The sequence below is a fragment of the Pseudorasbora parva genome, chromosome 19 (assembly GCF_024679245.1).
Source record: "Pseudorasbora parva isolate DD20220531a chromosome 19, ASM2467924v1, whole genome shotgun sequence".
Lineage (NCBI taxonomy): Eukaryota > Metazoa > Chordata > Actinopteri > Cypriniformes > Gobionidae > Pseudorasbora > Pseudorasbora parva.
The window spans coordinates 42,708,648-42,734,972 of record NC_090190.1 but is presented as its reverse complement, the minus strand read 5'-3'; the positions used below and the strand labels follow the sequence as shown (position 1 = coordinate 42,734,972).

The 26,325-nt window shown below is 37.8% G+C and overlaps 1 protein-coding gene, 2 long non-coding RNA genes and 1 other non-coding gene across 5 annotated transcripts; 3 read left to right on the top strand and 1 right to left on the bottom strand.

The window, feature by feature from the left end:
- The first annotated feature begins 5,535 nt into the window (after positions 1 to 5,535).
- Positions 5,536 to 13,337, top strand: LOC137048539 (glutathione S-transferase A-like). The gene is made up of 6 exons (XM_067426781.1): positions 5,536 to 5,747; positions 5,891 to 5,956; positions 10,246 to 10,351; positions 11,654 to 11,772; positions 12,945 to 13,033; positions 13,117 to 13,337. Exons 1-6 carry the CDS (start codon positions 5,580 to 5,582, stop codon positions 13,247 to 13,249), a joined length of 681 nt encoding a protein of 226 aa, XP_067282882.1. The 5' UTR covers positions 5,536 to 5,579; the 3' UTR covers positions 13,250 to 13,337.
- A 684-nt stretch (positions 13,338 to 14,021) lies between these two features.
- On the bottom strand, positions 14,022 to 14,183 carry LOC137048561 (U1 spliceosomal RNA). The gene has a single exon (XR_010899447.1). It is a non-coding gene; the product is annotated as a U1 spliceosomal RNA (small nuclear RNA).
- A 154-nt stretch (positions 14,184 to 14,337) lies between these two features.
- LOC137047636 (uncharacterized) lies at positions 14,338 to 16,698 on the top strand. 2 transcript variants are annotated; one of them, XR_010899216.1, is made up of 4 exons: positions 14,338 to 14,892; positions 15,180 to 15,232; positions 15,346 to 15,399; positions 16,168 to 16,698. It is a non-coding gene; the product is annotated as an uncharacterized lncRNA (long non-coding RNA). The 2 variants fall into 2 exon arrangements; XR_010899217.1 differs by lacking the exon at positions 15,346 to 15,399 and having other exon boundaries at positions 14,340 to 14,892.
- A 2,193-nt stretch (positions 16,699 to 18,891) lies between these two features.
- LOC137048538 (uncharacterized) lies at positions 18,892 to 21,531 on the top strand. The gene is made up of 3 exons (XR_010899432.1): positions 18,892 to 18,973; positions 20,109 to 20,160; positions 21,004 to 21,531. It is a non-coding gene; the product is annotated as an uncharacterized lncRNA (long non-coding RNA).
- Positions 21,532 to 26,325: the final 4,794 nt, after the last annotated feature.

The following is a 26,325-nucleotide window of genomic DNA, read 5'->3' as shown; positions in this document are numbered from 1 at the left end:
CCGGGACCGAATCACGGCGGGTCTGTTCACGGCGGTTCTGTTTTCCCGCTGGCCGAGTTCATCCTGGCGATGGGCTTCCTGCTGGTGTTGGTGTCGGAGCAGATGCTACTGGCGGTCCGGGAGAATTCCGGCATCCCTCAGGAAAAGCAGGCACTCATAGAGGCTCCGGGCCGCTTCCGGTCGGAGTCAGGCGGGCCTGCATCTGTTCCTGCTGGAGCTGTGTGTGTGTGTGTGTGTGGGCTCTCCTGCAGGGCCTCGGAGCGCGGCCGGTGCTCCAGACGTTTTTCCCGCTGCTCCTCCATGAAGGGTTGATGGCGTTCCCATTGACTTATGTCCTAATCAGTGCCCTGACTAGTGAACTAGTGAGATGATTGAGCGCGCCCGATCTCCACATCGGAGAAGTTTTGCTTCTTTGCCGTCTTCCGTGTGTCCATGGCGTAAAATGAGGGCGTGGGGGAGGCGGAGCCTTGAATATATAGGGGCGTGTTATCAATCAATCAATCAACTTTATTTATATAGCGCTTTTACAATCACGATTGTGTCAAAGCAGCTTCACAGTGTCAAACAGGATAATATTGCGACAAAATTAGATTTGGCTGTACAGTCGTACTGGAGTAAACAGTGATGTTATCAGATTATTTTAATTTATCATAGAGCGACAATGTTGGCAGATCAGTATTATAGTTTATAGAATTAAATAAGACCTAATTCATAAATTTTATTTGTATAATTAGTTGAATAACTTTAATCATAATTTAAGTGTCCCCAACTGAGCAAGCCAAGCCAAAGGCGACCAAAGGAACCCAAACTCCATCAGGGCATGACGGAGAAAAATAAACCTTAGAGAAACCAGACTCAGTCGGGGTGCCAGTTCTCCTCTGGCCTATTAACACACCGTGTAAGATTATTATTCTGGCAACCTTAAAGGTCAGAAATCATATTATTCTAATGCCGATCGTTTTCAGCCGCCGCATTTATCAAGGGCAGGTATTGCGTACACCTGGATAACAGAGGTGAGCACAGCTTCATAAATCAGGCGGTGAGAGGAGTGTAAGCATAATCTTACGCCAACATATACGCCCGTTTCTACGCAAGATTGATAAATGAGGGCCATTGTGCAGTTAATCTCCGTTGTGCATTAATGTGAGTGATGACGGATTGGCTTGGTGCAGCGCAAGAGATAACAAAGAGACATAACAAATCTGCTTCAAATTGAATTAAAAATGAAATGAGAACATTTACATAAAAATGTAAAGTGTGTACAAATATTATAAAATCGTGACTATAAATAATTGGGAATCATGTTCATCAAAACAGTGCACATTAATTGATCTAACTTTTATGTTGGTTTGGTCGTTTGTCTGTTTCCTTATAAAGGTCCAGAAATTTGTGTTTTTTCTTTTCTTTTTTTTTCTTTGACAAGTTTTCGTTTTCTTTTGCTTTTTTAATTATATGATGTCATTCTGTTGTCTTGACGCCAGCCAATCGCTGCATTGCTGATCGTGTTTTCGAGTATCGATCATCTCTTCAGGGAACACAGGCACGAGCAGTGATCTCAGATAACTTAATCCAGATATATTAATCCAATCCGCAAATTAGCCAGAGATCAGTTATCAGGATTAGAAGATCTGGGATCTGTCAAATCATCTCAGGATGTATTAAGCGAGGGCCGACGGGCCCCGGTCTGATTATCTCTGGACTTGTTTGTGTTGTCTATTGTTACCTTTTTATCTCATTACACCTGTTTTAGTTCGTTTGTCACTCTTTATATTCTCCTCTTGTCTTCTTGTCGAATCTCTGCTTTGCTGAGTTATCTGGCTCTTGTCTGTTGTTACTGAGACTGTGATCTTGCCTTTATTTCAGTACTACACTGTAAAAAATTATTTAAAAAATAAGAAACCTGGTTGCCTTAAAATTTTGAGTTCATTGAAATATTTTTTTAGTTAATACAATGAACATTTTTGAGAATCAACAACCTTTATTTGAATGTTATTAAAAGATTTTGTAACCATGGGTGTGTTTTATTTGTGATGACGCAGGCAAATTGTGCTATTTTCACGATTTATCACATTTTTTATGTGGTTCAGATACAATAATATTTTGAGTTTCTATTTATTAAACCAATTTCCTTCATTGGATCAACTCAAATTTTTAATTTCAATAAACTCAAAATTTTAAGGCAACCAGGTTACTTACTTTAAGTTAAACCAACATGTTTTTTTAAAAAGTGTAGTAGTATTAGTCTTAGTCTAGTCTTGTTTCCCGTCCTTTATTTTGTTATTTTTCCCTGTTTTTGCTAATCTTGTTTGAGCTCCCGTCTGGCTACACTTTAAAAAAAAAGTCACAGCCTGATGAAATTTTTAAGTACAATCAACTTGGATGTTTAAGTTATTTCAACTTAAATTATGTTAAACTGACTTAAAAAAAATTAGTTACATCTTGTATAACTTTAAAAAAAAGATTTTAACATTTCTTAATTTTTTTTTGAAGAGTTGAAACAATGTAAAAACATATGTTGTCATAACTTATTGAACATATAATTTTTTACAATGTATTTCAGGTTTAGTTTGTTTGCTTCCCTGTCTACATTGGCTGCCAGATCCCGACCTTCCGGATACTCCATTTTGGATCTCCCTTACCTGTCTGCCAACAAGGATTTCAGCCTCCACTGCCACGTCCCTACCTCCATTCTCCAGGTTCTCTCTCCAGATCCTGATTTTGTTTGTCCTAAATAAACACTTATCCCTGCAACTGATTCCTCGTCGTTTACCGCCCTAACACATCATAGCTATCATTTGTTATTTTTAAAGCCCTATTTGGACGGGATTAGATTAACATGGGGAGGTGGGGGTAAAGTCATTTTACCACTAATATTAATGGCCAATTCACACGGGATACGACATCTCAGTAAAACCAGCAGAAGTGTGAGAAGTAACTCGCTTTACACACCACAGTAACCTGCTTGTCGTCATGTGTGTATGACGTTACTGTTATCACGTGAACAAACGCACAACATGAGCGCCAGTCTGAAATATATATATACACGTTACATAAACCAGTTAGGTCCAGTCTAACGATTCTGATTGGATTGTGTTGGTAATAGACACTTTCCTAAAGAAGTGTTGTGTCTCTAATAAGTGCTTTTGATCTTTTTGCTTTAAATGTTATGCAGAAAATACTGGAGGTTTGCCAGAGTTGTCCAACCACCTACAACACAACCCAATGCTTCTTCAAGCGCCTCCATGCTTGCAAAACTACTTTTAAACATTTTTACAGCAGGTCTATTCAAACGGGATTAGTATAACCCCAGGTCATTTTTCCGGAGCTTTTTACAGAACGTAAAAGTCTCGGTAATCTTCGCTGACATTGTCCGTAATGATTACCGAGATGGCACCTTCAGACGAGACTGAAATCACAGAGAACCTCTGGTAATAATTACTTTACCCCCACGTCTCCAAGTTAATCTGATCCTGTCCGAATAGAGCTTAAAGGGGGGGTGAAATGCTGTTTCATGCATACTGATCTTTTTACACTGTTAAAGACTTGGAATCCCATACTAAACATGGACAAAGTTTCAAAAGTAAGGGTGGACGTTTGATGGGAGTATTTCTTTGTCAAAAATACTACTTCCGGTTAGTCATAAGTTTCGGCAAGTTTTTTGAGATCATGCGTCCACTTGACGTTAATAGGTCGGAATTACCTTGTATGGGCCGTACGGACAATTCTACCGGAAGAGCGTGAGAGAGAGAGAGGGAGAGAGAGAGAGAGAGAGAGAGAGAGAGAGGGAGAGAGCGAAAGCAACAGGCTACGCCCATCAAAGCGCTGGCTCGTAGGATGCTGGACAGGTGATGTGCACAACTAACAATGTCACCAAAAAGTGCGTTTTTGGTTGCCAGACCAAGACAGTCCTGCACAGATTCCCCAAAACCCCGCGTTAAGGCAACAGTGGATGGAATTTGCTTTTCCGGATCAGCAACTGAGTTGCGCGAATGTTTATATCTGTTCGCTGCATTTCGGTGCCGACTGTTTCATAAACAAGGCCCAGCTCGACGCCGGATTTTCCGATCGCCTAATGCTGAAGGATGGAGCAGTCCCAACGATAAAGGTCCCAACGTTAGAACCGCAGGCGGTGAGTGAGACTGCTTCAAATGTCTGTGTTTTTGCCTATGCTCATCGAGTAGCCCAAACATGATCACGTATAGTTAATTGATCAATGGAGCATGCGATGTGTAGTGCGTGTACATTTGTTTAGCTGGCCACTATATGTGTAACTTTATGTTTGTGTATTGTAAAAGCACTCCAAACAACAATACACAAAGAGGGGGGAAATATGTTGAACTAAATAAGCGCGCTTCTTCATTCAAATGCGCTACTATTCCGTGTCTTTCTATGTAAACACTAACTTAGCCTGCCGTGCAAAACCAGTCCGCTTACTGTCTACACAAACCACGCGTAAACACACACACACAAACACACGTGCACAACTGCACTTCCCACATGTACACCTTCAAAGACAAAAATACGACGATATAATTCAAGTATAAATATGTAAATAACACAAGTCGCTAAGCATATTATATAGTTAGTGTATAACTTGTAGCACATAGAGACGTCCTGCTCTAGTCGTTTTTGCTGCTGCTCCTGTTCAACTGCAGCCTCTGGGTCTGATTCCGGATCATAGATGTATGGCTGTATCTGATTAAAAGCCATATTTTTATTTTGAATAAAGTTTTTTTCCCGCTGTTAGGGATGACACAGCTTTACGACGCACTCGACTCAACGCAATAGCAGCAGCGCGCACACGTCATTATTTAGCTCCGCTCACACGACACGCCCCCACCCGCTCGGCTTTTTTCGGAAAGACTCGGAACAGCGCATCTTTCTTATATAATTATAAAAAAAATAAAGACTTTTCGGAGATATGCAGGATGCAATGCTACTCTATAGGTACTCAAGATTGACATGACACTGACTGAAACTGAGTGTTTCACCCCCCCTTTAAGCACTTTACAACAAACGCAGTTGACCAAAGTGCTGTACAGAAAAAAAGTACAATTAATAGCCACACAATAAAAACATCTTAAAGTCGACTTTATTATAAACATTTATTAAATGTTTATTAAATGTTTAAATTTTTTATTAATACATAAAAAATTATGTATTAATAAACTGTATTTAATACAGTTGTTTATTAAAGTGTTTATTAAAGTATTAATAAACTGTATTTTTATCAATACAGTTTATTAATACATTAAATGTTGACATTTATTAAATGTTTAAACTTTATTACAAATATTATAACATCATACATGTCTTTATCCCCTTATGTACTGGTCAATTACAGATATTATTTTTTAAAGTTATTTATAATTCACTCACTTTAACACATTATTGTCACTCATATCTCCAGCCAGCAGATGGCGTCACTGCGCATGCGCCTTGGCGTGCGTATATCAAACCGCGCCCGACGTGCCGACGTCAGACTCGAAACGCCAAGTGTTGAGTTGACGCTGCAAAAATCTGGTGTCCTGACACAGTAACAGTATTATTATTATTTACGGTTATTATTACTGACAGTCATGGCGCAGAATATGATGCTGTACTGGTGTTCGGGCTCTCCTCCGTGCTGGAGGGTCATGATCACGCTCGAGGAGAAGCTTCTGCAGGGATATAAACACAAACACATGTCGTTTGAGAAGAAAGAGTATCAGAGTGCAGAAGTGAAGGCGCTCAATCCGAGGGCTCAGGTGAGGCGCAAAAGTCTTTTTAATCGTGATTTATAATGTTGCATTATGTGTTTACTACATATGCGACTGTAATAGAGTTACAAACACATGTCTAACCTTGTTTTGAATATTGAACTTTTATTGATTTGTTTTATTTTTTGCAGTTTCCAACTTTCAAGCACGGAGATCTGATAGTGAACGAGTCTTTCGCCGCGTGTCTGTATCTGGAGGTAAAATAGTGTCATAAAGGGGCGTGGCGAGAGTTCAGGGTTCGCGTTCTTAGAAATAATGTTCATATTCAAAGAGTCACCAAAAATGAAATGCCTGTCATTAACTCCTCTCCCTAATGTCGCTCCACACCCGTAAGACCTCCGTTCATCTTCACACACAGTTTAAGATATTTTATATTTAGTCCGAGAGCGTATGCAAGTGTATGCACACTATACTGTCCATGTCCAGAAAGGGAATAAAAACATCATCACAGTAGTCCATATGAGACACCTGCACTGCAAAAAATGCTTTTCTTACTTAGTACTTTTGTCCTTTAAAAACTCCAAACACCGACCACACGTAAAGCAGAACCGCGTTAAGCTGTTCATGTGTTTGCCACAAAAAGGGCAAAACATCCCTCGTCCGGAGTCCATGTTCGGTCACCATAAACTTTATTTGCGCCATGCATTTACTCCACAACCACGAAACGAATTTACCGCGCTCACCAACAACAACAACACCTTTCACCGTCACGTCCAGTAGTGTGTGGTACGTTCCCTTTCCGGTACGTCATTGTAAATTTGTTTCGGGACTGGTAAAAGTGTTTTGTGTCTTGTTAATTTGTTTTCTTAAATATAAGTTTGTTTCGTCCTTGGTAAAAGTGTTTTGCCCATGTAATTGTGTTTTATTAGAGGTAAAAATGTTTTCGAAAATCTAAATTTGTCTCGAGCTTTGTAAAAGTGTTTCACAACGTGATCAAACGCGAGATATGTTTAATTCAGTTAAAGTACATCACACATGCTGATCTTTTGAGCTAATCATTCATCATTGTAACACAGCTTGCTTTAAGTTAGTAGCTATAAATATGATTAAAGTGTGATATTTAAATTACACAAATCAATGAAAGCACGCAGCTCTGAGCTCTGAAAGCACGAGCGCTGCTAATCACACACACACACACACACACAACACGCACACGCAGCTTGTTCTGATATTTGTTGCGCCTAGTATTGAGAACATCTAATGGTGCATTTCGAAGATATTATCAAGTAGGATATATAAAGTCTCATTAAAGATTTCACACACATCACAATGACGGTGAACCATGTGCAAAGCTGCAAACTCCATCGAGTTCATGTGTTTGGAGTCGCGCGTATCTCCTCAGCTGACGCGTGAACTGCCGCAAATGAAACTTAAATGTTCAGCGTCGCATCCTGAAGCTCAACACACAGTTTTCTTCATTTAAAAACAGCGATATTAAATGATATTACCAGTGCTGATGCCCGCCCGCTCGCTCTCTCTCGCATTGCGGTCTTTGATCTCGACATGAGCTGAAAACGAAAGTTAAAGAACGACACGCATTCATTGCGTTTTAGCGTGATATGAGAGTTCCGCGTCTTTATTAAAATCAACATATTAACGATTTCTCTCATCCACCTGCAATGTTTGGGATGTTTACGCACCTGAACCGCGGATATAACCGCAATCCGCTCATACTCCGAGTCCTTACACAAAAAATGTCTTTCTGCAATATCTGTGTGTAGTTAAATGGACTAAGCGAAGCGTCGAGGCAGATGATTTTGCCTCGAGGATTTTTTTGATTCGATTAACTCGAGTTACTCGATGAATCGTTGCAGCCCTACTCTGACCTTTCCAACGATACGTGTTTTCTCAAGATTAGAAAAGATTTTGATGACAAAGTAGTTCAAATAAAATTTGTAATATGAATCATGAAACCACCCACTAGGGGGAGGAGCCTGCTAGAAGAAATTTCAGTAGTATATTCCTGCACAACCGGAGGCTGCAGTTTCAGGACCCCAGTTTCAGGACCGCAATTCTAGGACCCTCGTTTTTTGTGACAGCACCACCTACAGAACTGGATGATATAGCGGTGTGCTGCAGTTTCAGGACCTCAGTTCTACGACCCATGCGGTTTAGTTAGTAGCCTACATAGTATAAAGATATTTAATCTCAGGAGTATATTTTATGTGATTTTTTTTTTAATTCAAAATGCATCAGAGGTTAATTACAAAGTGTGTAATACCTGCTTTGAGTCACAATTTTAAATTTAAGCACATTAATTTACACAAAATATAATTGAAAAATGTATATCAATCTTTTAAAAAAAGTTGAGTACCTTAAAAATCTTAGTTTCTTGAATTATACTGTATATTGATTAACCTCCTTAACTTTAACTAATTAGTTCATTATCAGGTAAAATAATGATGGAATCAGTATATGCAGTCACTAAATTACAGTCAGATATTTTAAAGATTGTACAGAGGCAAGACAAGACTCAAGAATGTTTGAAGAATATATATTTATGTCATTTTTGCAATAACAACAGCACCAAAAAGATATATATATGATTTAACACTTGTGCACTGTTGGAGTTGTAGAGAGAGAAAGCCAAACAGAATATTAATGTTACTCATGTCTAATTCCAAACTCCAAATTTGTAAGTATATAAGAGCAATACCCACCAATTGAGACCATGGTGCTATACAGTTGAAGCTGCATACAGTGTGAGGCAACTATTGTAAACATTTCTTACTTAGCTAAATGGATGATGACTGACAGTCCTTATACTAATCTGGTGAACATGGTAGTTTTGATAAATAAGCCATGACACAAAATGAACTGTAGATGATAACATATATTCAATAAAATACTGCACAATTTATAAAAACCAGCAAGTGTTGAAAATACAAATATATATTGTTATAATACCCTTCTATTTGGAAGCGCTCCATCAAAAGAAGACACCACCACTTTCTAATGAAAGCCATGTCCATCTGAAAGATGTGTGACATTGACAGATACTATATACCGGTAAGCATATACTTATATAAAATAAAAAAATAAAATAAAAAAAACAACAAAAAAACACTGAGACTCTAAAATTAACATGGCAATCCCGCAGTCATTTCTACAGTGATGGCGTGGCAATCCCTAAAAGCAAAAAAAAAAAAAGGTAACACGTCAAAAGCCATTGCCATCTCGGTTACATTATGAAATCTACATGATAAGCAGAATGGAATATAATAGTATTTGTTTGGAGTAACTAAATATGCATTTATTAATCACTGCAATATTATGCCCAGTCTTTTCAGTCCAGCTCCAAGGATAACAAAAAAAAATTTGTGCAAGATTCATACAGAATTATTATTATTTTTTTAATTAAATGATTCATTTTAATCTTTTTAATCCTTCGCAGCAAAAGTACAGACTATAAGAACGTAGCCAAAGTATAAAAGGTTGAACTTGTCAAACATTATGCATCATTTAGACAGGCTGATATTGTAGTGCAACCAGGCAGTCAGAGCAGTTATGTAAGAATATTTTATTCTTAACTATGGTAAAACAATGATTATTCAGGAAGTTTCCCCACTAATACAGTAAGCTACAGGTAAATCACACACCCTTACACCAACATTTGTCATCTTTTTAAGTTTAATAATGTGCTGGCTAGATGTATTATAGTCATTAAAAATCAAAAAGGATTTAATAAATCATGGCCACGCCACGATCAAGAACATCATAGTAACTAATAAAACTAGCACACAAATTCTTAATTCGTGTGAATTTATTCTTAATTCATAGTTAGCAGCTCACTTTAGTACAGTTTGTTTTTCGTTTAAACATTATAAAATAAAACTTGATTGAATATCAGTACTTACAGTCTGATCGGTGTCCATCGTCCATCTTAAATTAGTGTTTTGGTGATTCAGTTCAGTAGGTGGCGCTGTCACAAAAAACTAGGGTCCTAGATCTGCGGTCTTAGAACTGGGGTCCTGAAACTGCAGCCTCCGGTTGTGCAGGAATACCCTTCTCAGAAATTTGAGGACCGTTTCCATCGTAACGAAACATCCGGTTTTCACAGGATGAATTTGAGTTCGTAAGCTTTCGAATGGATACATCATTTGTGATGATTACTAAAATATAGGATACGGAGAAAGGTGGTCAAAATATAGAGTGCTAAGCATCCCACCTGTGGGACAGTTAAGGGTTAATGTCAATCTCTCAGTCTCAGTGTTTTTGCATGCATTCACACAACTTTTGCAATGCTTTTGCTCACAAAATAATGCAAAGGTTTAGTGAGCGAGCACATTATCGCAAAACCCATTTTGTGAATGTGAAAACATTGATATATTTTAAACTCCCGTCATGTATTTCCATCACTGATACAGCAGCAGTGTATCAGATCTGTTCCACTAAGGCCATTCATTGCCCTGCCAAACACTCATGACCGAAGTGTGTTAAGAGTTTATATGAGTGTCACAGTCTGATCAGTGTTTCTGGTTTCTAGAGTGCGTTCAAGACTCAAGGAGCCCGTCTGATCCCAGATGATCCAGCCGAACAGGCACTCGTCTACCAGCGGATGTTTGAGACCGAAAACCTGCAGAAGAAAATGTGTGAGTGGTTTGACCCGCAGGGGTCGTTGTCGCACTTTTTTTTTTTATCGGTGTGAAGGAGACTCAAATTCTTAGTCGACATCATTTGAAACGGTTAAGTGTCTACTTTTATTTTTGTGCGCTCACAGTAAAAATGTATTAGGGCTGTGCAATATATCGAAATATTGCAAATGTAAATATCGCAACGGCACGCAATATGAATACACTGGACACATGACTACTGTTAGTAATGTGAATTGCTTGACGTTAAAGAGTTATTAAATGCATTAACTTGCGAAAAACAACTCTGCAGTCTCGTGCTGTCTGACACACACACTGAAGTGTGTGCACAAGTCGTATCGGTGTATATTTAATTTATGTGAAGACTACCGTTTTTAGTTTTAATAAAAAAGATAAATTAAAATAGTTTATAGCAATAATAATCGTCCACCCCTAGACCAGGAGTGTTGGTTTATCTGGATGTTCAGTTTTAGGTTGATATAAGTACATATTACCAAGTCAAGCAAAGAGTTTTTTGTATTTAAATATTGGCATTACATTTTATTTGTTTGTTTAAATTGATGTTAAAATTATATTGTCAGATTTGTGACTTTCATTTTTGCTAAAATAAGGCTGTTCACTTTCAGAAGTTGTAGCGATGCTTTCTTTTCCCAGAGAGAATGGTATAATTCTCAGTTTTTAAATCATTAAAAAAATATATAATTTAAATAGATTTTACACACTAATAGCAAGATCGTATTGAATATCGCATTATTGAACAAGGTATTGCATATCGCATTTTTCTTCAATATCACACAGGCCTAAATTTTGTTTTTACAACAAAAAACTTTATTTTGTGCTTTTTACAAAATAAAGCAAACATGATGTGTGACCTCCCTGGTTTATTTTAAGATTTAAAAAAAGACAAAAAAATTTGTTCACAACAACAAGTGTTTATTAATCGACAGCCTGATGTCTCGCTTCACTCATCCGGTTCAAAATATTAAAATTTCATGTAGTTTATTGGCCGCCGTTGTCCTGCTTTGGTCATGTCTCGCTGGTCTGCATTAGGAAAACAAGCGTGTTGTTGTGGTTCTTACACTCAATGGCTTCCAACAGCGCCTACTAGTGGCTGAAGTTGTTGACTAACCTATTATCTGACCAGTCTATGCAAGTTCCTCATTAAACAGTTTACTTTTACCCCTATAGAAATCAACCGTACATTTGTACATGATATGGAGACCGCAGTAATTTCAAGTTTTATTTTACACAGAGCGGACGATAATCATCCAGTTATTTCCTGTTGAACTCTTGTGTGTGCAGATGACGTGGCCTTCTACGAGTGGTACGTCCCTGAAGGAGAGCGACACGAATCGGCCCTGAAGAGGAATAAAGAGAATTTAATTACCGAGCTGAAACTGTGGGACGGATACTTGGAGAAGGTTGAGTTTTTAACCCTTATAACACTTTTGTTGTCGACAAAAATGTATGCTGTTTTATACCCAAATATTGTATTATATATTTTTGTGAACTTGTTTGGCCTTATCGTAGGCCTCGTTTATCTGAGCGTATGTACCTCAGTTTGTGAGTGAAAAGGCGTTATTTGGATAATTTTATACATTTTACATAAAATATGAAAACATGCATTGTTGATCACACCAGTGTGATTTAATGTTCAACCAGGAAATTTGTTTAAAATACTTTTATTTTGTACAAAATTCCACAAAGTCACACTTGTGGTGTTCATGGTCAAAAATAACCGGCCAACAAAACAATAGCTTATAAATTACTTATACTATTTTATCACCAAATATTGGATTCAAGGTTTTGTATTTATTTGTGAAACTGATTGATCGTAGGCCGCACTGATTTGAGGATAGAGTTAATCTCTGTGAAAAAGATTCATTTTGATCAAAATTAAAGCATTTTAAACAAATTTCCTGGTTAAACATTAAATCACACTGGTGTGATCAACGGTGCATGTTTTCATATTTTATGTAAAATTGACACAATTGTCCACAAATAATGCTTTTTTCACTCAAAAACTAATGATCAGTTCCAAAAATAAATATAAAACCTGTCCTAACTAAAAGGAAACAAGCTGACACAAAGATTAAATCCAATATTTGGTGATATATGTTAGCATAATGAGAGATTTATAAGGATTTTTTTGTAGGCCAGTGTTTTTGACTAGGAACACCACAAGTGTTACAATGTGCAGAAAAACCCTGACCTACAATTATAAAAAGTACATTTTTGTGGACATTGTTAGACTCTAGGTGAGTAAAGTCAGTGCATTTGAGTTCAATGGAAAGATATTAAGTAGCATTTTCAGGGACTGGAAAACTCTTGGCCAATCAGAAAAACGTATCTGCCGATATTTAAAAAAAAAGTCAAATATCGGCCGATATATCGGTCAGCCACTACTCAAGGGCACATCAGTCTAGTTTATTGAGAATCGAACCTGCAACTTTTGGGTCTGGCTCTCTAACCACTAGACTACGACTGGCCCAAAGCAGAGAATATGCCATAATATTTGCATCATGAGCCATTAGCCATTACACTTGAACCCTTATTTGTCTTCCTAATAAACTCCGTCTCATTTGTTCGTCAGATGGGTAAAGGGTCGTACCTCGCCGGCAAGAACTTCACCATGGCGGACGTGGTTTGCTTCCCCGTCATCGCATGTTTCCCACGACTTCAGTGAGTGAACTCATTAGCAATCCTTCTCCGAATCCTTCAGCTCAGAGGCTGGTTTAATGTGTTAATGTTGGACTGGTTTGCAGCTGTCCTAAAGAGAGATGTCCTCGACTGATGGAGTATTACGAAATGATGAAGGATCGTCCCAGTGTTAAAGCCAGCTGGCCTCCAGACTGGCTGGATAATCCTGAGGGTCAGGACACACTGAAGGACCTGTGAGGAACATCGTCCCAAACATCCCGGATCACATTAATACTTCAGCTTTATATTCAGTGATTACCTTTGATATTTCATATATGTTGGAAGATGTTGGAAGAAACTAACAAAAACATCTTTCTCTCTGACTGATCAATTCACATCTGCGACTGTTAAATGAGCTCTCGTCTTGTTTGCATTGCAACACTATTTTGAACACTTTCTAACCCATTGTTATCGTCTTTAACAGCAGATTAACATGCTCGGGATTAATAAAGTTTTGTCCTGTTCAAACAAGATGAGGAAAATATTTGCCATCATTACAAGAAATAAAAATATGGTTGAGTTTTTTTGCACAAAAGTAGTTTGAAATGGGATCTTAATGCCTAGGAGGATATTTAGAGAAAAAACTGCTCCAAAATGACTAAACTCTGAATGATGTTATATTGCTGAACGTCAATTATAGCATAAGCACAATTCACGGGTTTGTATTCATTTGGTAAGTATATATGTAAGGGAATGTAGTCCTCCATTTTATGTGCTCTAGAGTAGTGCAATCAGTTTCTAATATTATCCAGATTATGAGGGGAAAGCGCGAACGCAGTCCCCACTGCCACAAATTATGCAGTCGAGATAGACGTTCTCTAGAGAGAAGTGCAAAAGTCTACGTTGAACGTAGACAGTTACGGCCCGTCATTGGCCTAGAGTCTACGTTCGCCATAGACTCTTGACCAATCAGCGAAACTTAACCTCTATTCAATGCAGTACTCTCAGTCTCTATTATTCACTTCATAATGAGGGGAAAGCGCGAACGCAGTCCCCACTACCACAAATTATGCAGTCGAGATTCTCACATGTGGAGAATTCGTAAAGGTCAGACAGCCTCTGTGCAATGGCTGATCCTCACTTTAGGCGATCCACCTGACTGATCATGGAGTCGCCCCTGCCAGGTAAGTATGAGGAGAAGGAGAGCCGGTCAGAGAGTTATTCGGCTCGCCACCGTTCACATCAACGGTGACTAACATCAACACTTTATTAATGAGTGACATACGGTAGAGTAACAGTGATTTAAATCACACAGTCCGCCGTGAAGCGGGTGAATTCAATAATAACCAACTGCAGAACCGCAGAACCCATATACGTCACTCACAACGGTCTGAGGACAACAGCGCCATGCCACAGTCTCATGCCGGAAGTGGGCGGAGTTCACGAAAACAACAATCGGCACGGCGGAAGAGAACACGGTAAACAGCTGTTTTGTGTTGTGGTTTTAATCTATCAAGTTTATTTGTGTTGTGTAGGCTATTTGATCCATCGTTGTTGTATTAACACTTAATAGAACGTGGCTCTATTTTTTTCTAATGTGCTCTGCTTTACGATGTCTATCGCGTCTGTTGATATGGTCTTGGTTTAAGTAACATAATTGTTTGTGATTTTATTTTGTTGCTGGCGCCGTATTTTTTATTTGCTTTTATCTGATACTGACCAGTGTTTTATGTGTTTTTCCCACTAATTTATTGAGGCATTACGATTTGGAGAGGATCAGCTTTACTTCATGTACATCAATGCAAGACATTCTGCAACAGTTTCTACTGCCCAGTGTTTTAAACTGACCAGATGGCACAGTACACCTTCAAATTCACTTCAAAAAACAGCTGTCCATGGAGGTATGAAGGTTTTGAGTTATTTGTTTATACACAGTAGCAATAAATAGTATTTATTTGTTGTCCCTTTTGAATTAGTTGGTTATAAAGTTTCAAGTGTGTGTGTGTGTATATATATATATATATATATATATATATATATATATATATATATATATATATATATATATATATATATATAGTGCTTAAGCTAACAAAATGCACTATTTCATGTGTTTGAATGTGTCCCATTAAAATTAAATTTAAGTACACAACCAAGCATTATATATATCGGTTTGATTTTGTTGCAGTAAATTGACAATCAGTATGTCACCCAGGATAATGGAAGCTGATCAAAAACAAGGTTAGTTTTAAAAGGCTCTAATAAAGACATAAGCTACTTGTACAGATAGTGTGTTGTTATATGTCACATTTTCCAGGAATGTTCTTCTATTCTATAATGTTAAATTGGTTTAGACTGTTCCACAACAGTTGGATGGCTCTATTGACAGTATGATCTTCATGTTAATGGTAAGAAAAAGAAGGAAAAGGTAAACATTTTTTAAATACAAGCTTCCCTTCATTAGGATAAAAAACATGAGGGCTTTTCACACTTGAAATAGTAAACTCCGGGTATACAGAATCTTGGGTTATCTTGCTTCATGTTTCACACTGATCATCATTTACCTGAGATGAACAATTAATCCTGGGTATTCATACACTGCCGTTCCACACTGTACTTTAATAAACCATGGGATAACATATGTGCAGTATCAGGGTCACTGACAGACACTGCACTGCACACAATATGTTTTCATAAATGCTCAAGCTTTGCATGTCCTTGTTTATCCTAAATGGACATTTCAGACTATACAATAATTTAAATGGTCTCTTCTTCGCTGCAATTGCGTTTTCTGTTTGCATTTGATGTTTTTCCTCTTCAATGCTGACTTTATTATTTATATAGAGGGCACAGTGGTTCAGTGACTGTCCAAAGCACGTAAATATAAAAGTGTGAAATGTTACTTTACCCGAGGTTAAAAGTGTGTTTAGAATGACGATAAGCTCAGTGTGAGAAGCCCTATGAAGTGCTTGCCTTTAATTTCTGCATACATTTTGAACTGCAAAAATGGTTAATTAATTTGATTGTGACAGGGTATCATTTATGTTAGAAATTTAGACATGAGAAACTGAATTTCACAACTTTATTATACATGCTACATCCTTACTTCAACACACGATATTGTTAAAACACTTCCAACATTTCATCCTATTTCTTTGTACCCTTGTCTCATGAAGGAGCCACGGATCACAGAAGACCTCTGCACTGCAGTGTAAAGACTGTGGAACAACCAAAAGTTTTCAACAGTTTAGTGGAAGAGCCCTGATTTCTGAAATTTGAAAGTGGAAGACTAGGAAAAAGCCCTTCAACTTTCACAGGCTGAATGGTTGACCAACAACTGGCCAAAGAGACAGTTGTCTATGTTTATAGAGGTTACATTTATATTAGAAATAATTTGTCATGTACCTGCTGTGCAATAACTTTCAACTTAGTTCAATTTATTCCCCTTGGTCTGATTGTGTATTTTTTTTAAAGCAAACCCAAGCTAGTATATGATGCCTTTGCTACTTAAGGGGATTTTTAAGGAACATTTTATAAAATTAAACAATTTCTGTGTGTTTTGGGGTTTGTTTGATTAATCTGAATCATGCATAACAGTGTAGAATTGTGTAATATATATTATGTACTATAAAAAAAAGGTTTATTCTGAGATGCTTGAGTAAAAAACAAATATATTGTGTCATAAAAATAAATGTTCAAATGCTCAATCTTTGTTTTCATTTTTTGTGTGTTAAGATTTGTGTTCAGTTTATCTAGTATAATATTTAAGACATAATATAAATAAATAAAAAATAATAGCAACTTTTTACTTTAAAAACGTTACAATGTTTTTTTATAAATACATTATTTAACGTAAATTATTTGATTTTGTATTAATATCCAGTATTGTTTATTTTAAAACATATTTATATGATTTAACTATGAGTGAGTATCTATCTAGCCTATCTATCATCTCTCTATCTATCTTCAATTGGAACTTATTAATTAAATACTTGACATTATTAACATCGTTTAAACTTTGGGCTTGAAACGCTCCAAATAGAGCAATGTATGCGAAGATAAATCAGCTCCGCCCACTTCCGGCATGAGACTGTGGCGTGGCGCTGTAGACCTCAGACTGTTGTGAGTGACGTATATGGGTAATATCCCCGCTTTCTCCAAACGGAAACGCGTCATGTGTGACGTCAGCAGCGCGTGTATGATTTAAATACGCGCATCCAATCATCGCTTAACTGTCAATCGTCTTGCCACGTTCAATTTAATTTAACTCTACCGTGTTAGAAATAAATCTAGTCACACATTAATCTGCCATTCGAAATGTAATGTGACGAAATGTGACTCTGTTTGCAGTTTCAATATAATGATGCACTCACAAGTTAATGGCCAAACGTATGATTACAAATTGTTCACAATGCTGCTGCAGATGAAATATAATGTTGATAACATAACATTGAATAAACATCTTATCGTCACGTTAGATGCTGATTATTAATCCCTCAACGCACCATGAAGCTCTCCGCTTTACCGTCGGACTCACATCCGCCATGTTTGTAGTTTTTTTTTAAACAAAAATCTTAATCTGCGTTTGTAGTTCGTAGATCTGCACTTCGAATTCTGACCAGAAATAGTAGATATATATTATGAACTGGGCTGCACGTTAGTTTCACTGACACATATCTTTCCAGTGACATTTTGACCAGACCCTCGGCTTGTTCAAACTCTATGCCCAGGAAGTTTTTCAACCTTTTCAATTACATTGAAATATGTTAATGAGTGCTGTGGGAGCAAAAACATGTACTGAATTATTTTGACTGATACCAATACAAAATCATGACATAATGTAGCTATAATGTAAATAATAAAGAATAAAAAAACAGGTGCACAAAATAAATAGATTATATATGAGATATGCGTATATATATCTGATATACTTATATAAGCACTTATAGCTTCAGTTAAATAGTACTAGTATATGAAACATATGATATGTAAGACATTAAAGACTATTTTAACACAATTTAAACAGCAAAAATCAAAACGCGATTGTGTAAGAATTGTAATCAGGCTCTGAACAGATTACCTATTAAAATTTCTTTCAGCCAATAGAATCGCTCCGGGGGGTCTTTGCGGACACAATTTCATAGCGGACAGGATTTGTCATGACACCCATAGATGACACCGGTGTCATGACAAATCCTGTCCCCCTGTGAAATCGTGTCCGCAAAGACCCCCCAGACCGATTCTATTGGCTGAAAGAAATTTCCCAATTCTCAAAGTTTTATTCAGTCCACAAGCAGGACAAACAAACCAACAGTGCCAGATGGTTACGTTGACAGCAGGTGCAACAACTCTTCCATTCTTACGATACCTTTTTATAGGTAACAACATGTGAACTATAGCGCCATCTCCTGACAAATACACAAACACAACAATTAACATTTATTATCAACTCTTCAAAAATCACATATTCATTGTTCTTTATTGTTTATTTTGTATTGATTTATAGTTATGCAATAAATAAAAAACTATCGCAGTACGGATCGAGTGGTAGTAATTCAAAAAACTGCCGTAAATTGCTTTGCCATGTCAAACAGGAAGTAGAAACATTTTCGTGCATGCGCAGAACAAATCGTGTTTCCGGTACGGATCGAGTACACTGAAAAAAGTGAAACTACTGTGTCATTTATTTAAAGTACATTTTTACATTGGACTAAGTGAAAATCATGATTTCTGGTTTAAACCTGTTTTGTTCAGGTTTCCTTAAAGCAAATAACGAACACCCTAGACAAAATTAAAAGCAACAGTTTGAGTTAAATAGCATTTTTAACTCAAACCTGAGTTTTTAATGTCACGTGACCCCATGACGTCACATCAACGAACTCCTTGCTCGGCCAGCTAGAGAGTTTTTCAATCCGCCATTGCTCGCTTTGCTTCGAAGACATCAAGACTCCGGTCTGTGGCCCAGGAAATCTCCTAGACTCGGTAAGCATTCGATATTGTATTATTTTTTTACGTGAATAAGTGTTTTTCATTCATATTTATGGTTAGTGGCAGGATGGCGACTGGGCTATTACTTTACATACAACTGTGTTTGTGCAGGTGTTGGCTAAAGCTATAGCCAAGCCTCTGTTTGACAAATTCAAAGTTAACTTTTTATTATTTCACTGTGATGTAATGTAAATTTAATGATGGTGTATTGTGATGAGGCTTGTTTGTATCTAACAAAGTTAGTCAAAGTGCTTGGATAAATTAACGTTAAGTTAAGTTATACCTCTTTTCTCACATGCACTACAACCGTCAACTAACGTTAAGTTAATTTAAGCACCTTGCAGCCTGCAGGAACAATATATGAAAAGGCCAATGTCCGAATTAGCTAATGTTCGATTGAGCCCCCGTGTAATAACTCCGGAAAATAATTATTCTATTAGGTATTCTACATTTAAATGAACTTTAGATTTGCGCCCTGCCCCCACGGCACTCCGTTTTGATATCTCCGTGCATGGGGGATGGGATCGATCGCATTCACAGAGCACTCGGCTCGGGTATTCATAACGGAGTGGTGCGGACGGAGCAAAGTGACTCGTGAGTGTTTCAACTTTTCAAATTCATTCCTATGAAAGTTAAGCACAGGGATGTCACACGTACCGGTACTTTAGTCCCAATTTGGTACTGAAATGTAAAAAATGTTACGATACCAGCATTTCTGTGGTACCGATTCGAGTATATCCGGTAAAGTGACCCGCTGCGTTCAGTCACTTCCTATCGTTACTGTGTATGTGAATATTAAGCTGCAAAATACTATTAAAATAGTACTCCTGCATGTTCTGTGTGAATGACGGGCACTTATGATGAATAGCTCTTTGCTCTTGTGATGAATGAACTGACTCGTGCTGCGTTTTGCATTAATGAAATGCACTGGAATAGAAAATGTGTTCTGATTTAAGAATTCATATTCCATTGTTTCACCTGTCAGCATAATGCAGTATAGTACAATATCACCAGTATGTCTAAGGTCTAATTAATAATGACAGTCTAGTGATTATTTTGGATAGTGCTTTAACTGCCCCAACAACAACAAACTAAATTGTGACATTTCAACTTTTCTTTTGTTTTACAGGTTGATTTTGTTTCCTGGAAATCTTGCAATTTTGGCCTTCTTGCTGAATTTGGTGAGTCCCAAAGAATACAACTGTGAACATTATTTTCATGTATTTTTAAATAGGAATGACTTACACTAGAGAATAGCTTTGAAATTACCACAGAGGTATCCTTGCTAATATTATACACTACATAATAGTATAAAAATACAATGGAAGGTTCACTTCATGTCAGTATTTAATTTATTTGATATATTTATTAAATTTTTTGAGAAAATAACCCCAAATCAAAACTAATCTAGAAGTTACCCAATTTAATGTGGTTTCTTTTACCAGGCAGTATAAATAAATAAAAAAAACGCAAAGTTATTTCATGAAGCTTCAAATGTCCTAAAATATGGTGTAGAGATACTCGCAAGAAATCACTTGAGCGCTTGTATCCCATTGAGATATCGTGTAATTTGATCTCACTTGCAGGCAGTGATGGCGCATTAAATTTTTTTTATATAAATACTGTTGTGTTTCTCGCATAAACTGATCGTTTCGTGTCTTAAGACATCAATGTGTCTCCACGAGCCACAGGGTTTAATATGGATCCCTATGTCTATGTGTTTTTTACTCTCATAGAAATACACCCCGTTGACATGCATTATACGAGCAATGTGTTAAAAATCTTAATTTGTGTTCTACACACCTACATCTCGGACACCCTGGCAGTCAGCAGATAAACATCACACTCATTTTTGGGGAATTCAAAATTTTCTAAATGATATTGACTGAAATTTCTTCTTTTTTGCCAGAATTGTCAAAATATATTGTTAATTAATTAATTTTTGAATATGAATTTAATGTAAGTTGTTATGCCCAATTTTGTACTACAGTTAATACTATTGTTTCTTTTCTTGTTTCAACAAGATCCTTTTGGATGGGCAGACCTGGCAGTCAAAAGGCCAGCCAAGTCGCGGGTTATTCTGAATCCCGATGACACCAGGAAGCTAATTCTCCCTCATGGCATTCCAGAGTCAATGGAGTATCCTATGGATGAAGTCCGGAAAGTGTGAGGGTTGAATGGCAATTTAGGACTGCAATACCAAGACAGAGACTTTGGAGATGCGCTAGTGAACTTGACATCTACTGTGGAACTTGAGGATTTGGCAACTATCAAGGTCATCCCAATAACTCATGATTGTAGCCAAGTAATCACTCTCACTGTCTGTGATGATATAGTAGGCGTTTCTCAATGTCAAGGATGCTTCCTTGGAAGGACGGATCCTTCTAAGTCACTTCCTTCAGAGGCTAGGCGAGGCTCCTCTTTAGCATTCGGAGAACACGTAAATGGAACAGGCTAGCAAGTGCACGTCATTGCGTCATTACGTCAGTGAAAAGGTCCGTTGGCCATCAATAACGTTATTTGTATTTTTTAAATATCAATACAGTAGTATTTTGTACCAGTATTTAAACGTTAAACTTTACTTATATTTACTACAGTTATAACAAATGTTTGGTAACGTAAATAAAAGCATTGTGGCAGGCAGTGAGGTGAGGGTCCGTGAGAGCGGGCTGGTGGAGTGATAATGAGCGGCAGCTGATCGCCACACCGGTCTCGGCTCACGGCAGTGACGGGAGTATAATTGGAGGAGTGTGGAAGGACTAGGCCTGGACTTTGTTATGGTTTGTTTATGTTTTATTATGTGTGTGCGGGCAGTCGCCCGTGAGGGGGCTATTATAAAGTTGTTGAACGTTTGCCGGTTCCCGCCGCCTTCGTTCCCATCTACAAACCCCGATACAAGCATATTTGCCCCGTTCACGCTCCGAGTCCGACTCCGGGAACGTCTGATAGCAAAGCTGCGCGCATAGGATTGTGGGTGATTTGAGAACGCGAAGTGCGCAAAGGCTACTCATATGCATCCTTTCCTGTATATGACATTTTTTTCGAACGAAGGACTCAGTCCTTGGTTGAATTCCGAGGATCCTCGACATTGGAACAGTCCTTCGTCGGATGTCGATGACGTAGCATCCTTAGAATTCTGGCTTCCGAGGATCCTTCCTTGACATTGAGAAACGCCTATTGTCTGCTCAATCAGATGTAGTTAAGATGCATCTCTTAGCTCTGTATCATGCTTGAAGAAAATTTTTATCTCTATTTGCACTTTGCATATTGAGTACTTTGATTACGGTTGTACTTATAGTTTGCACTATGATTGACACTATGACAATTTGTGGAAAGGAGTTCAGTTAGGAGGTCAAAAGTTGTAGGAGCTCATAACACGTGCACCAAGTCTTAAAGGGTTAGTTCACCCAAAAATGAAAATGATGTCATTAATGACTCTGTCTAATGTCGTTCCACACCCATAAGACCTCTGTTTATCTTCAGAAAAAGTTTGATATTTTATATTTAGTCCAAGAACTTTCTGTTCCTCCATTGAACATGTATATGCGGTATACTGTCCCTTTCCAGAAGGACCAGAAAGGTAATAACAACATAATCAAAGTAGTCCATATGTGAAATCTGTGGGTTAGTTAGAATCTCTTGAAGCATTGAAAGTGCATTTTGGTCCCAAAATAACAAAAACTATGACTTTATTCAGCAATGTCTAGACGCCATTGATAATGCTGAATAAAATCGTAGTATTTTGGGACCAAAATGTATTTTTGATGCTTCAAGAGATTCTTACTAACTACTTTGATGATGTTTTTATTATCTTTCTGGTCCTTCTGGAAAGGGACAGTATACTGTGCATACGTTTTCAATGAAGAGACAGAAAGCTCTCTGACTAAATATAAAATATCTTAAACTGTGTGAAGATGAACAGAGTTCTTACGGGTGTGGAGCAACATTAGGGTGAGGAGTTATTGACATAACTAACGGAGAGTTTTAAAGGAGAGGTGTACGAAACAGTTTTGCATTAACGTGGTTGCATTTAGTGGAAGTTTACATAAGGTTTAAAAAAAGGTCTGGAAAAGACCATTTACTTTATTCCCCAAGTGTTGATGTGTAAAATGCATACCAGCTTGCCTTACTGGCAGCACAATTTGACAACAGTGATGTATCTTATAAAAAAACTATCACAATAAACATTTGGGTCTTTTGAGAGAATATTCCTGTCTTCATTTACAGTAAGTCAACTATTTTCTGACAATGTTTTTGTTTTATTTTAAATGTAAATGTTTCTTTTATATTTAAGCAAGTTTAGCTTTTTTCATGGTAAAAGTTAAGTTGTAACAAAGCAAAAATATTGTAGTAAAATGTTTTCTTGTGGCTAAAGAAAATATGATTAAGGTATTATTCAAAAATATAGTTTGTACAGAATCAGAAATTTAATTTGAGCTAATTTAAAAAAAATGCTTGTAACAAAATTACAGCATTTTATTTAGTTTAGACCAAACTAAAAATTATACTTTGTTATTATAATAAAAAGCAAGTTTTTCCAAAATACAAATTTAAGTTGTACCAAAGTAAGAAAAATGATTCATGGCCTCTATAATAAACAATATTTTGACTTTGTGTGAATGTAATTATTTTATCTTGGGCAGAAGAACTATTTTGATTAATATTAAATTAAATTGTTAAGTTTCAACCAAATTAAAAATATAGCTTGAGGAAAAACTAATAAATTTAGCTGTAACAAATTACAGTAATTTTTTTAGGTTGGTCCAATGAATCATTTTTTTCAGTGTAGTGACAAGTCCTTCGTTCGAAAAATATGTCATATACAGGAAAGGATGCATATGAGTAGCCTTCGCGCTCTTCGCGTTCTCAAATCACCCACAATCCTATGCGCGTAGCTTTGCTATCAGACGTTTCCAGAGTCGGAGCGTGAACGGGGCAAATATGCTTGTATCGGGGTTTGTAGATGGGAAGGAAGGAGGCGGGAAAAGGCAAACGTTCAACAACTTTATTATAAATAATAAACAAAACGAAAGTAACGCGGGCGACTGCCCGCACACACATAATAAAACATAAACAAACCATAACATAAAGTCCAGGTCTAGTCCTTCCACGCTCCTCCAATTATACTCCCGTCACTGCCGTGAGCCGAGACCGGTGTGGCGATGGCGATCAGCTGCCGCTCATTATCACTCCACCGGCCCGCTCTCACGGTCCCTCACCTCGCTGCTTTCCACAATGCTTTTATTTACGTTTGTAGTAAATATAAGAAAAGTTTACAAATTACTACTGTATTGATATAAAAAAATATACAAATAACGTTACACATAACGTTATTGATGGCCAACGGACCTTTTCACTGACGTAATGACGCAAATTTGTGTCACGCACTTCGCAGGCACGCAGTAATGGCGGCAGGCAAGATGGCGGCGCCCTTAAAGTTCTCAGCGGCCGGTAGCACGATGACGTAGGTGGATCAGATCCAATACGTACTGGATGGTGGATCGTTATGGCGACTTTTCACACTAGCAGAATATATGGGAGAGAGTTGCTATAGTTTGAGTGCACTCTAATACAATGCAGGTGGTAGATCATTCTGAGGGCATTTTGAGCCCGTCAGAATCTTTCCATATGGAGCGTTTTATCAAGCCAAAAAAACATCCTTTTACTGTATCGTCCAATGCAAGTAACGTCTCACCGAAACTTAGCGGGTTCTAGCCAGGATGTAATGTGAGTTGGAAACCTTTTTTTGAAACACTCGATTGTACTTAGAGGATGCTTTAGGTAGACCTGTCTTGCTTGTTTACTCACAGGCCTTTATTGCATTTACATGAAAGTTAGACATTTTTGGGAAAAAATGTAATTGTTATTGGAAGATTATTTAGTGAGGCCAGTAGGGTGTTTTCACACTAGCAGAATATGTGGGAGAGAGTTGCTATAGTTTGAGTACAGTCTAATGCAATACAGGTGGTAGCTCATTCTGAGGGGTGTTTTGAGCCCCTCAGCATTTGCTGCCTTTCCATACGGACCATTTTATCAAGCTAAAAAAACCTCCTTTCTACCGTGGCTCCGATGGCAAAGCCTGGCTCCTCACAGAAACTAAGTGGTTTCTAGCCCGGATGTAATGTGAATTGGATATTGCTTTTTGAAACACTTGATTGTCATTAGAGGATGCTTTAGGTAGGCCAGTCTTAAGCCCCTTTCACACTCCACGTCGGACCCGCAATATTCCCGGAGCATTGCCGGGTCGCCTTCTGTGTGAAAGCAACCACGTCCCGGGATTGATTACCGAATTCAACCCGGATCGGGGACCTAGTAACATTGCGGGGTTCGATCCGGGACGAGCGCTGTGTGAACAAAAGCCGAAACTAATGCCGCAGCGTGTGCGTAGTTATCGTGCGACTCCTAGAGCTTGTTTCTTCAATAACACAACCCTGCAGTGCCAGAAGAGCTCGTCGGTGTTTTAAACGCAGAGAGTGTTCGTATACAAAAGAAACTAAAATTAAACAAGCAGAAATGAGCGCAAACTGGACACAAGTCGAGACCACGGAGCTCCTTACTATCCGCGCTGAAGCGGAGATCGCTCGCCGTTATACGTCACATCCGGATGTCACGTGTCAACTCGACCCGGGACCGTTACGGGTTGTGTGTGAAAGCGCACATATTACAGTATTAGGCGTTTACAGACAGCAGCCATCTTGGAAAACAGTCTCGACGAGTCGAGCCACGAGCGCTGTGCTAAGTGAGCTGGTCGATAGGAATCTAATAACATGGATATTTTTATTTTTATTTATTTATTTTCTCTGTCACATTCAGTGTTTTCTTCCGGAAACAACGGACCATATAGATTCAGTCACACTTCATCACTCAGTACAGCGTTCGTGGATCGACTCGTCGAGACTGTTTTCCAAGATGGCTGCCATCTGTAAACGCGTAATGCACTCTCTTTATAAAGTCTCTTCTTATTAAACTGTTTGTACTCTTACAAAGTTCTCAATGTTTCGGTTTGCATGTAGGGACCCTCATTATGCTGCCGTGTTAGTGTGAGGCTATGTTGAGCTGTTAGTGGTATTAACTAGCGGTTTAATTTCACTACTCTGTGCCCCATAGACTAGCGTTATAAGCTAATCTGTGTTTAGAGATAAAACTCTTTACATTTGATTTCATTAAAACGCATCCCAGAGAACGATCTACTCGCTGACCATCTGTTAATTACCCCGAGGGGCATTTCTCACCGGAGTTGTCCTTTAACACCATCTTCATCTTTACCGTGAAAAGCTTTTGTAACTGAGAGCCATATAGTAATATTAATTAAGTATAAAACTAATGAAGTGTAATCCTCTCTGAAT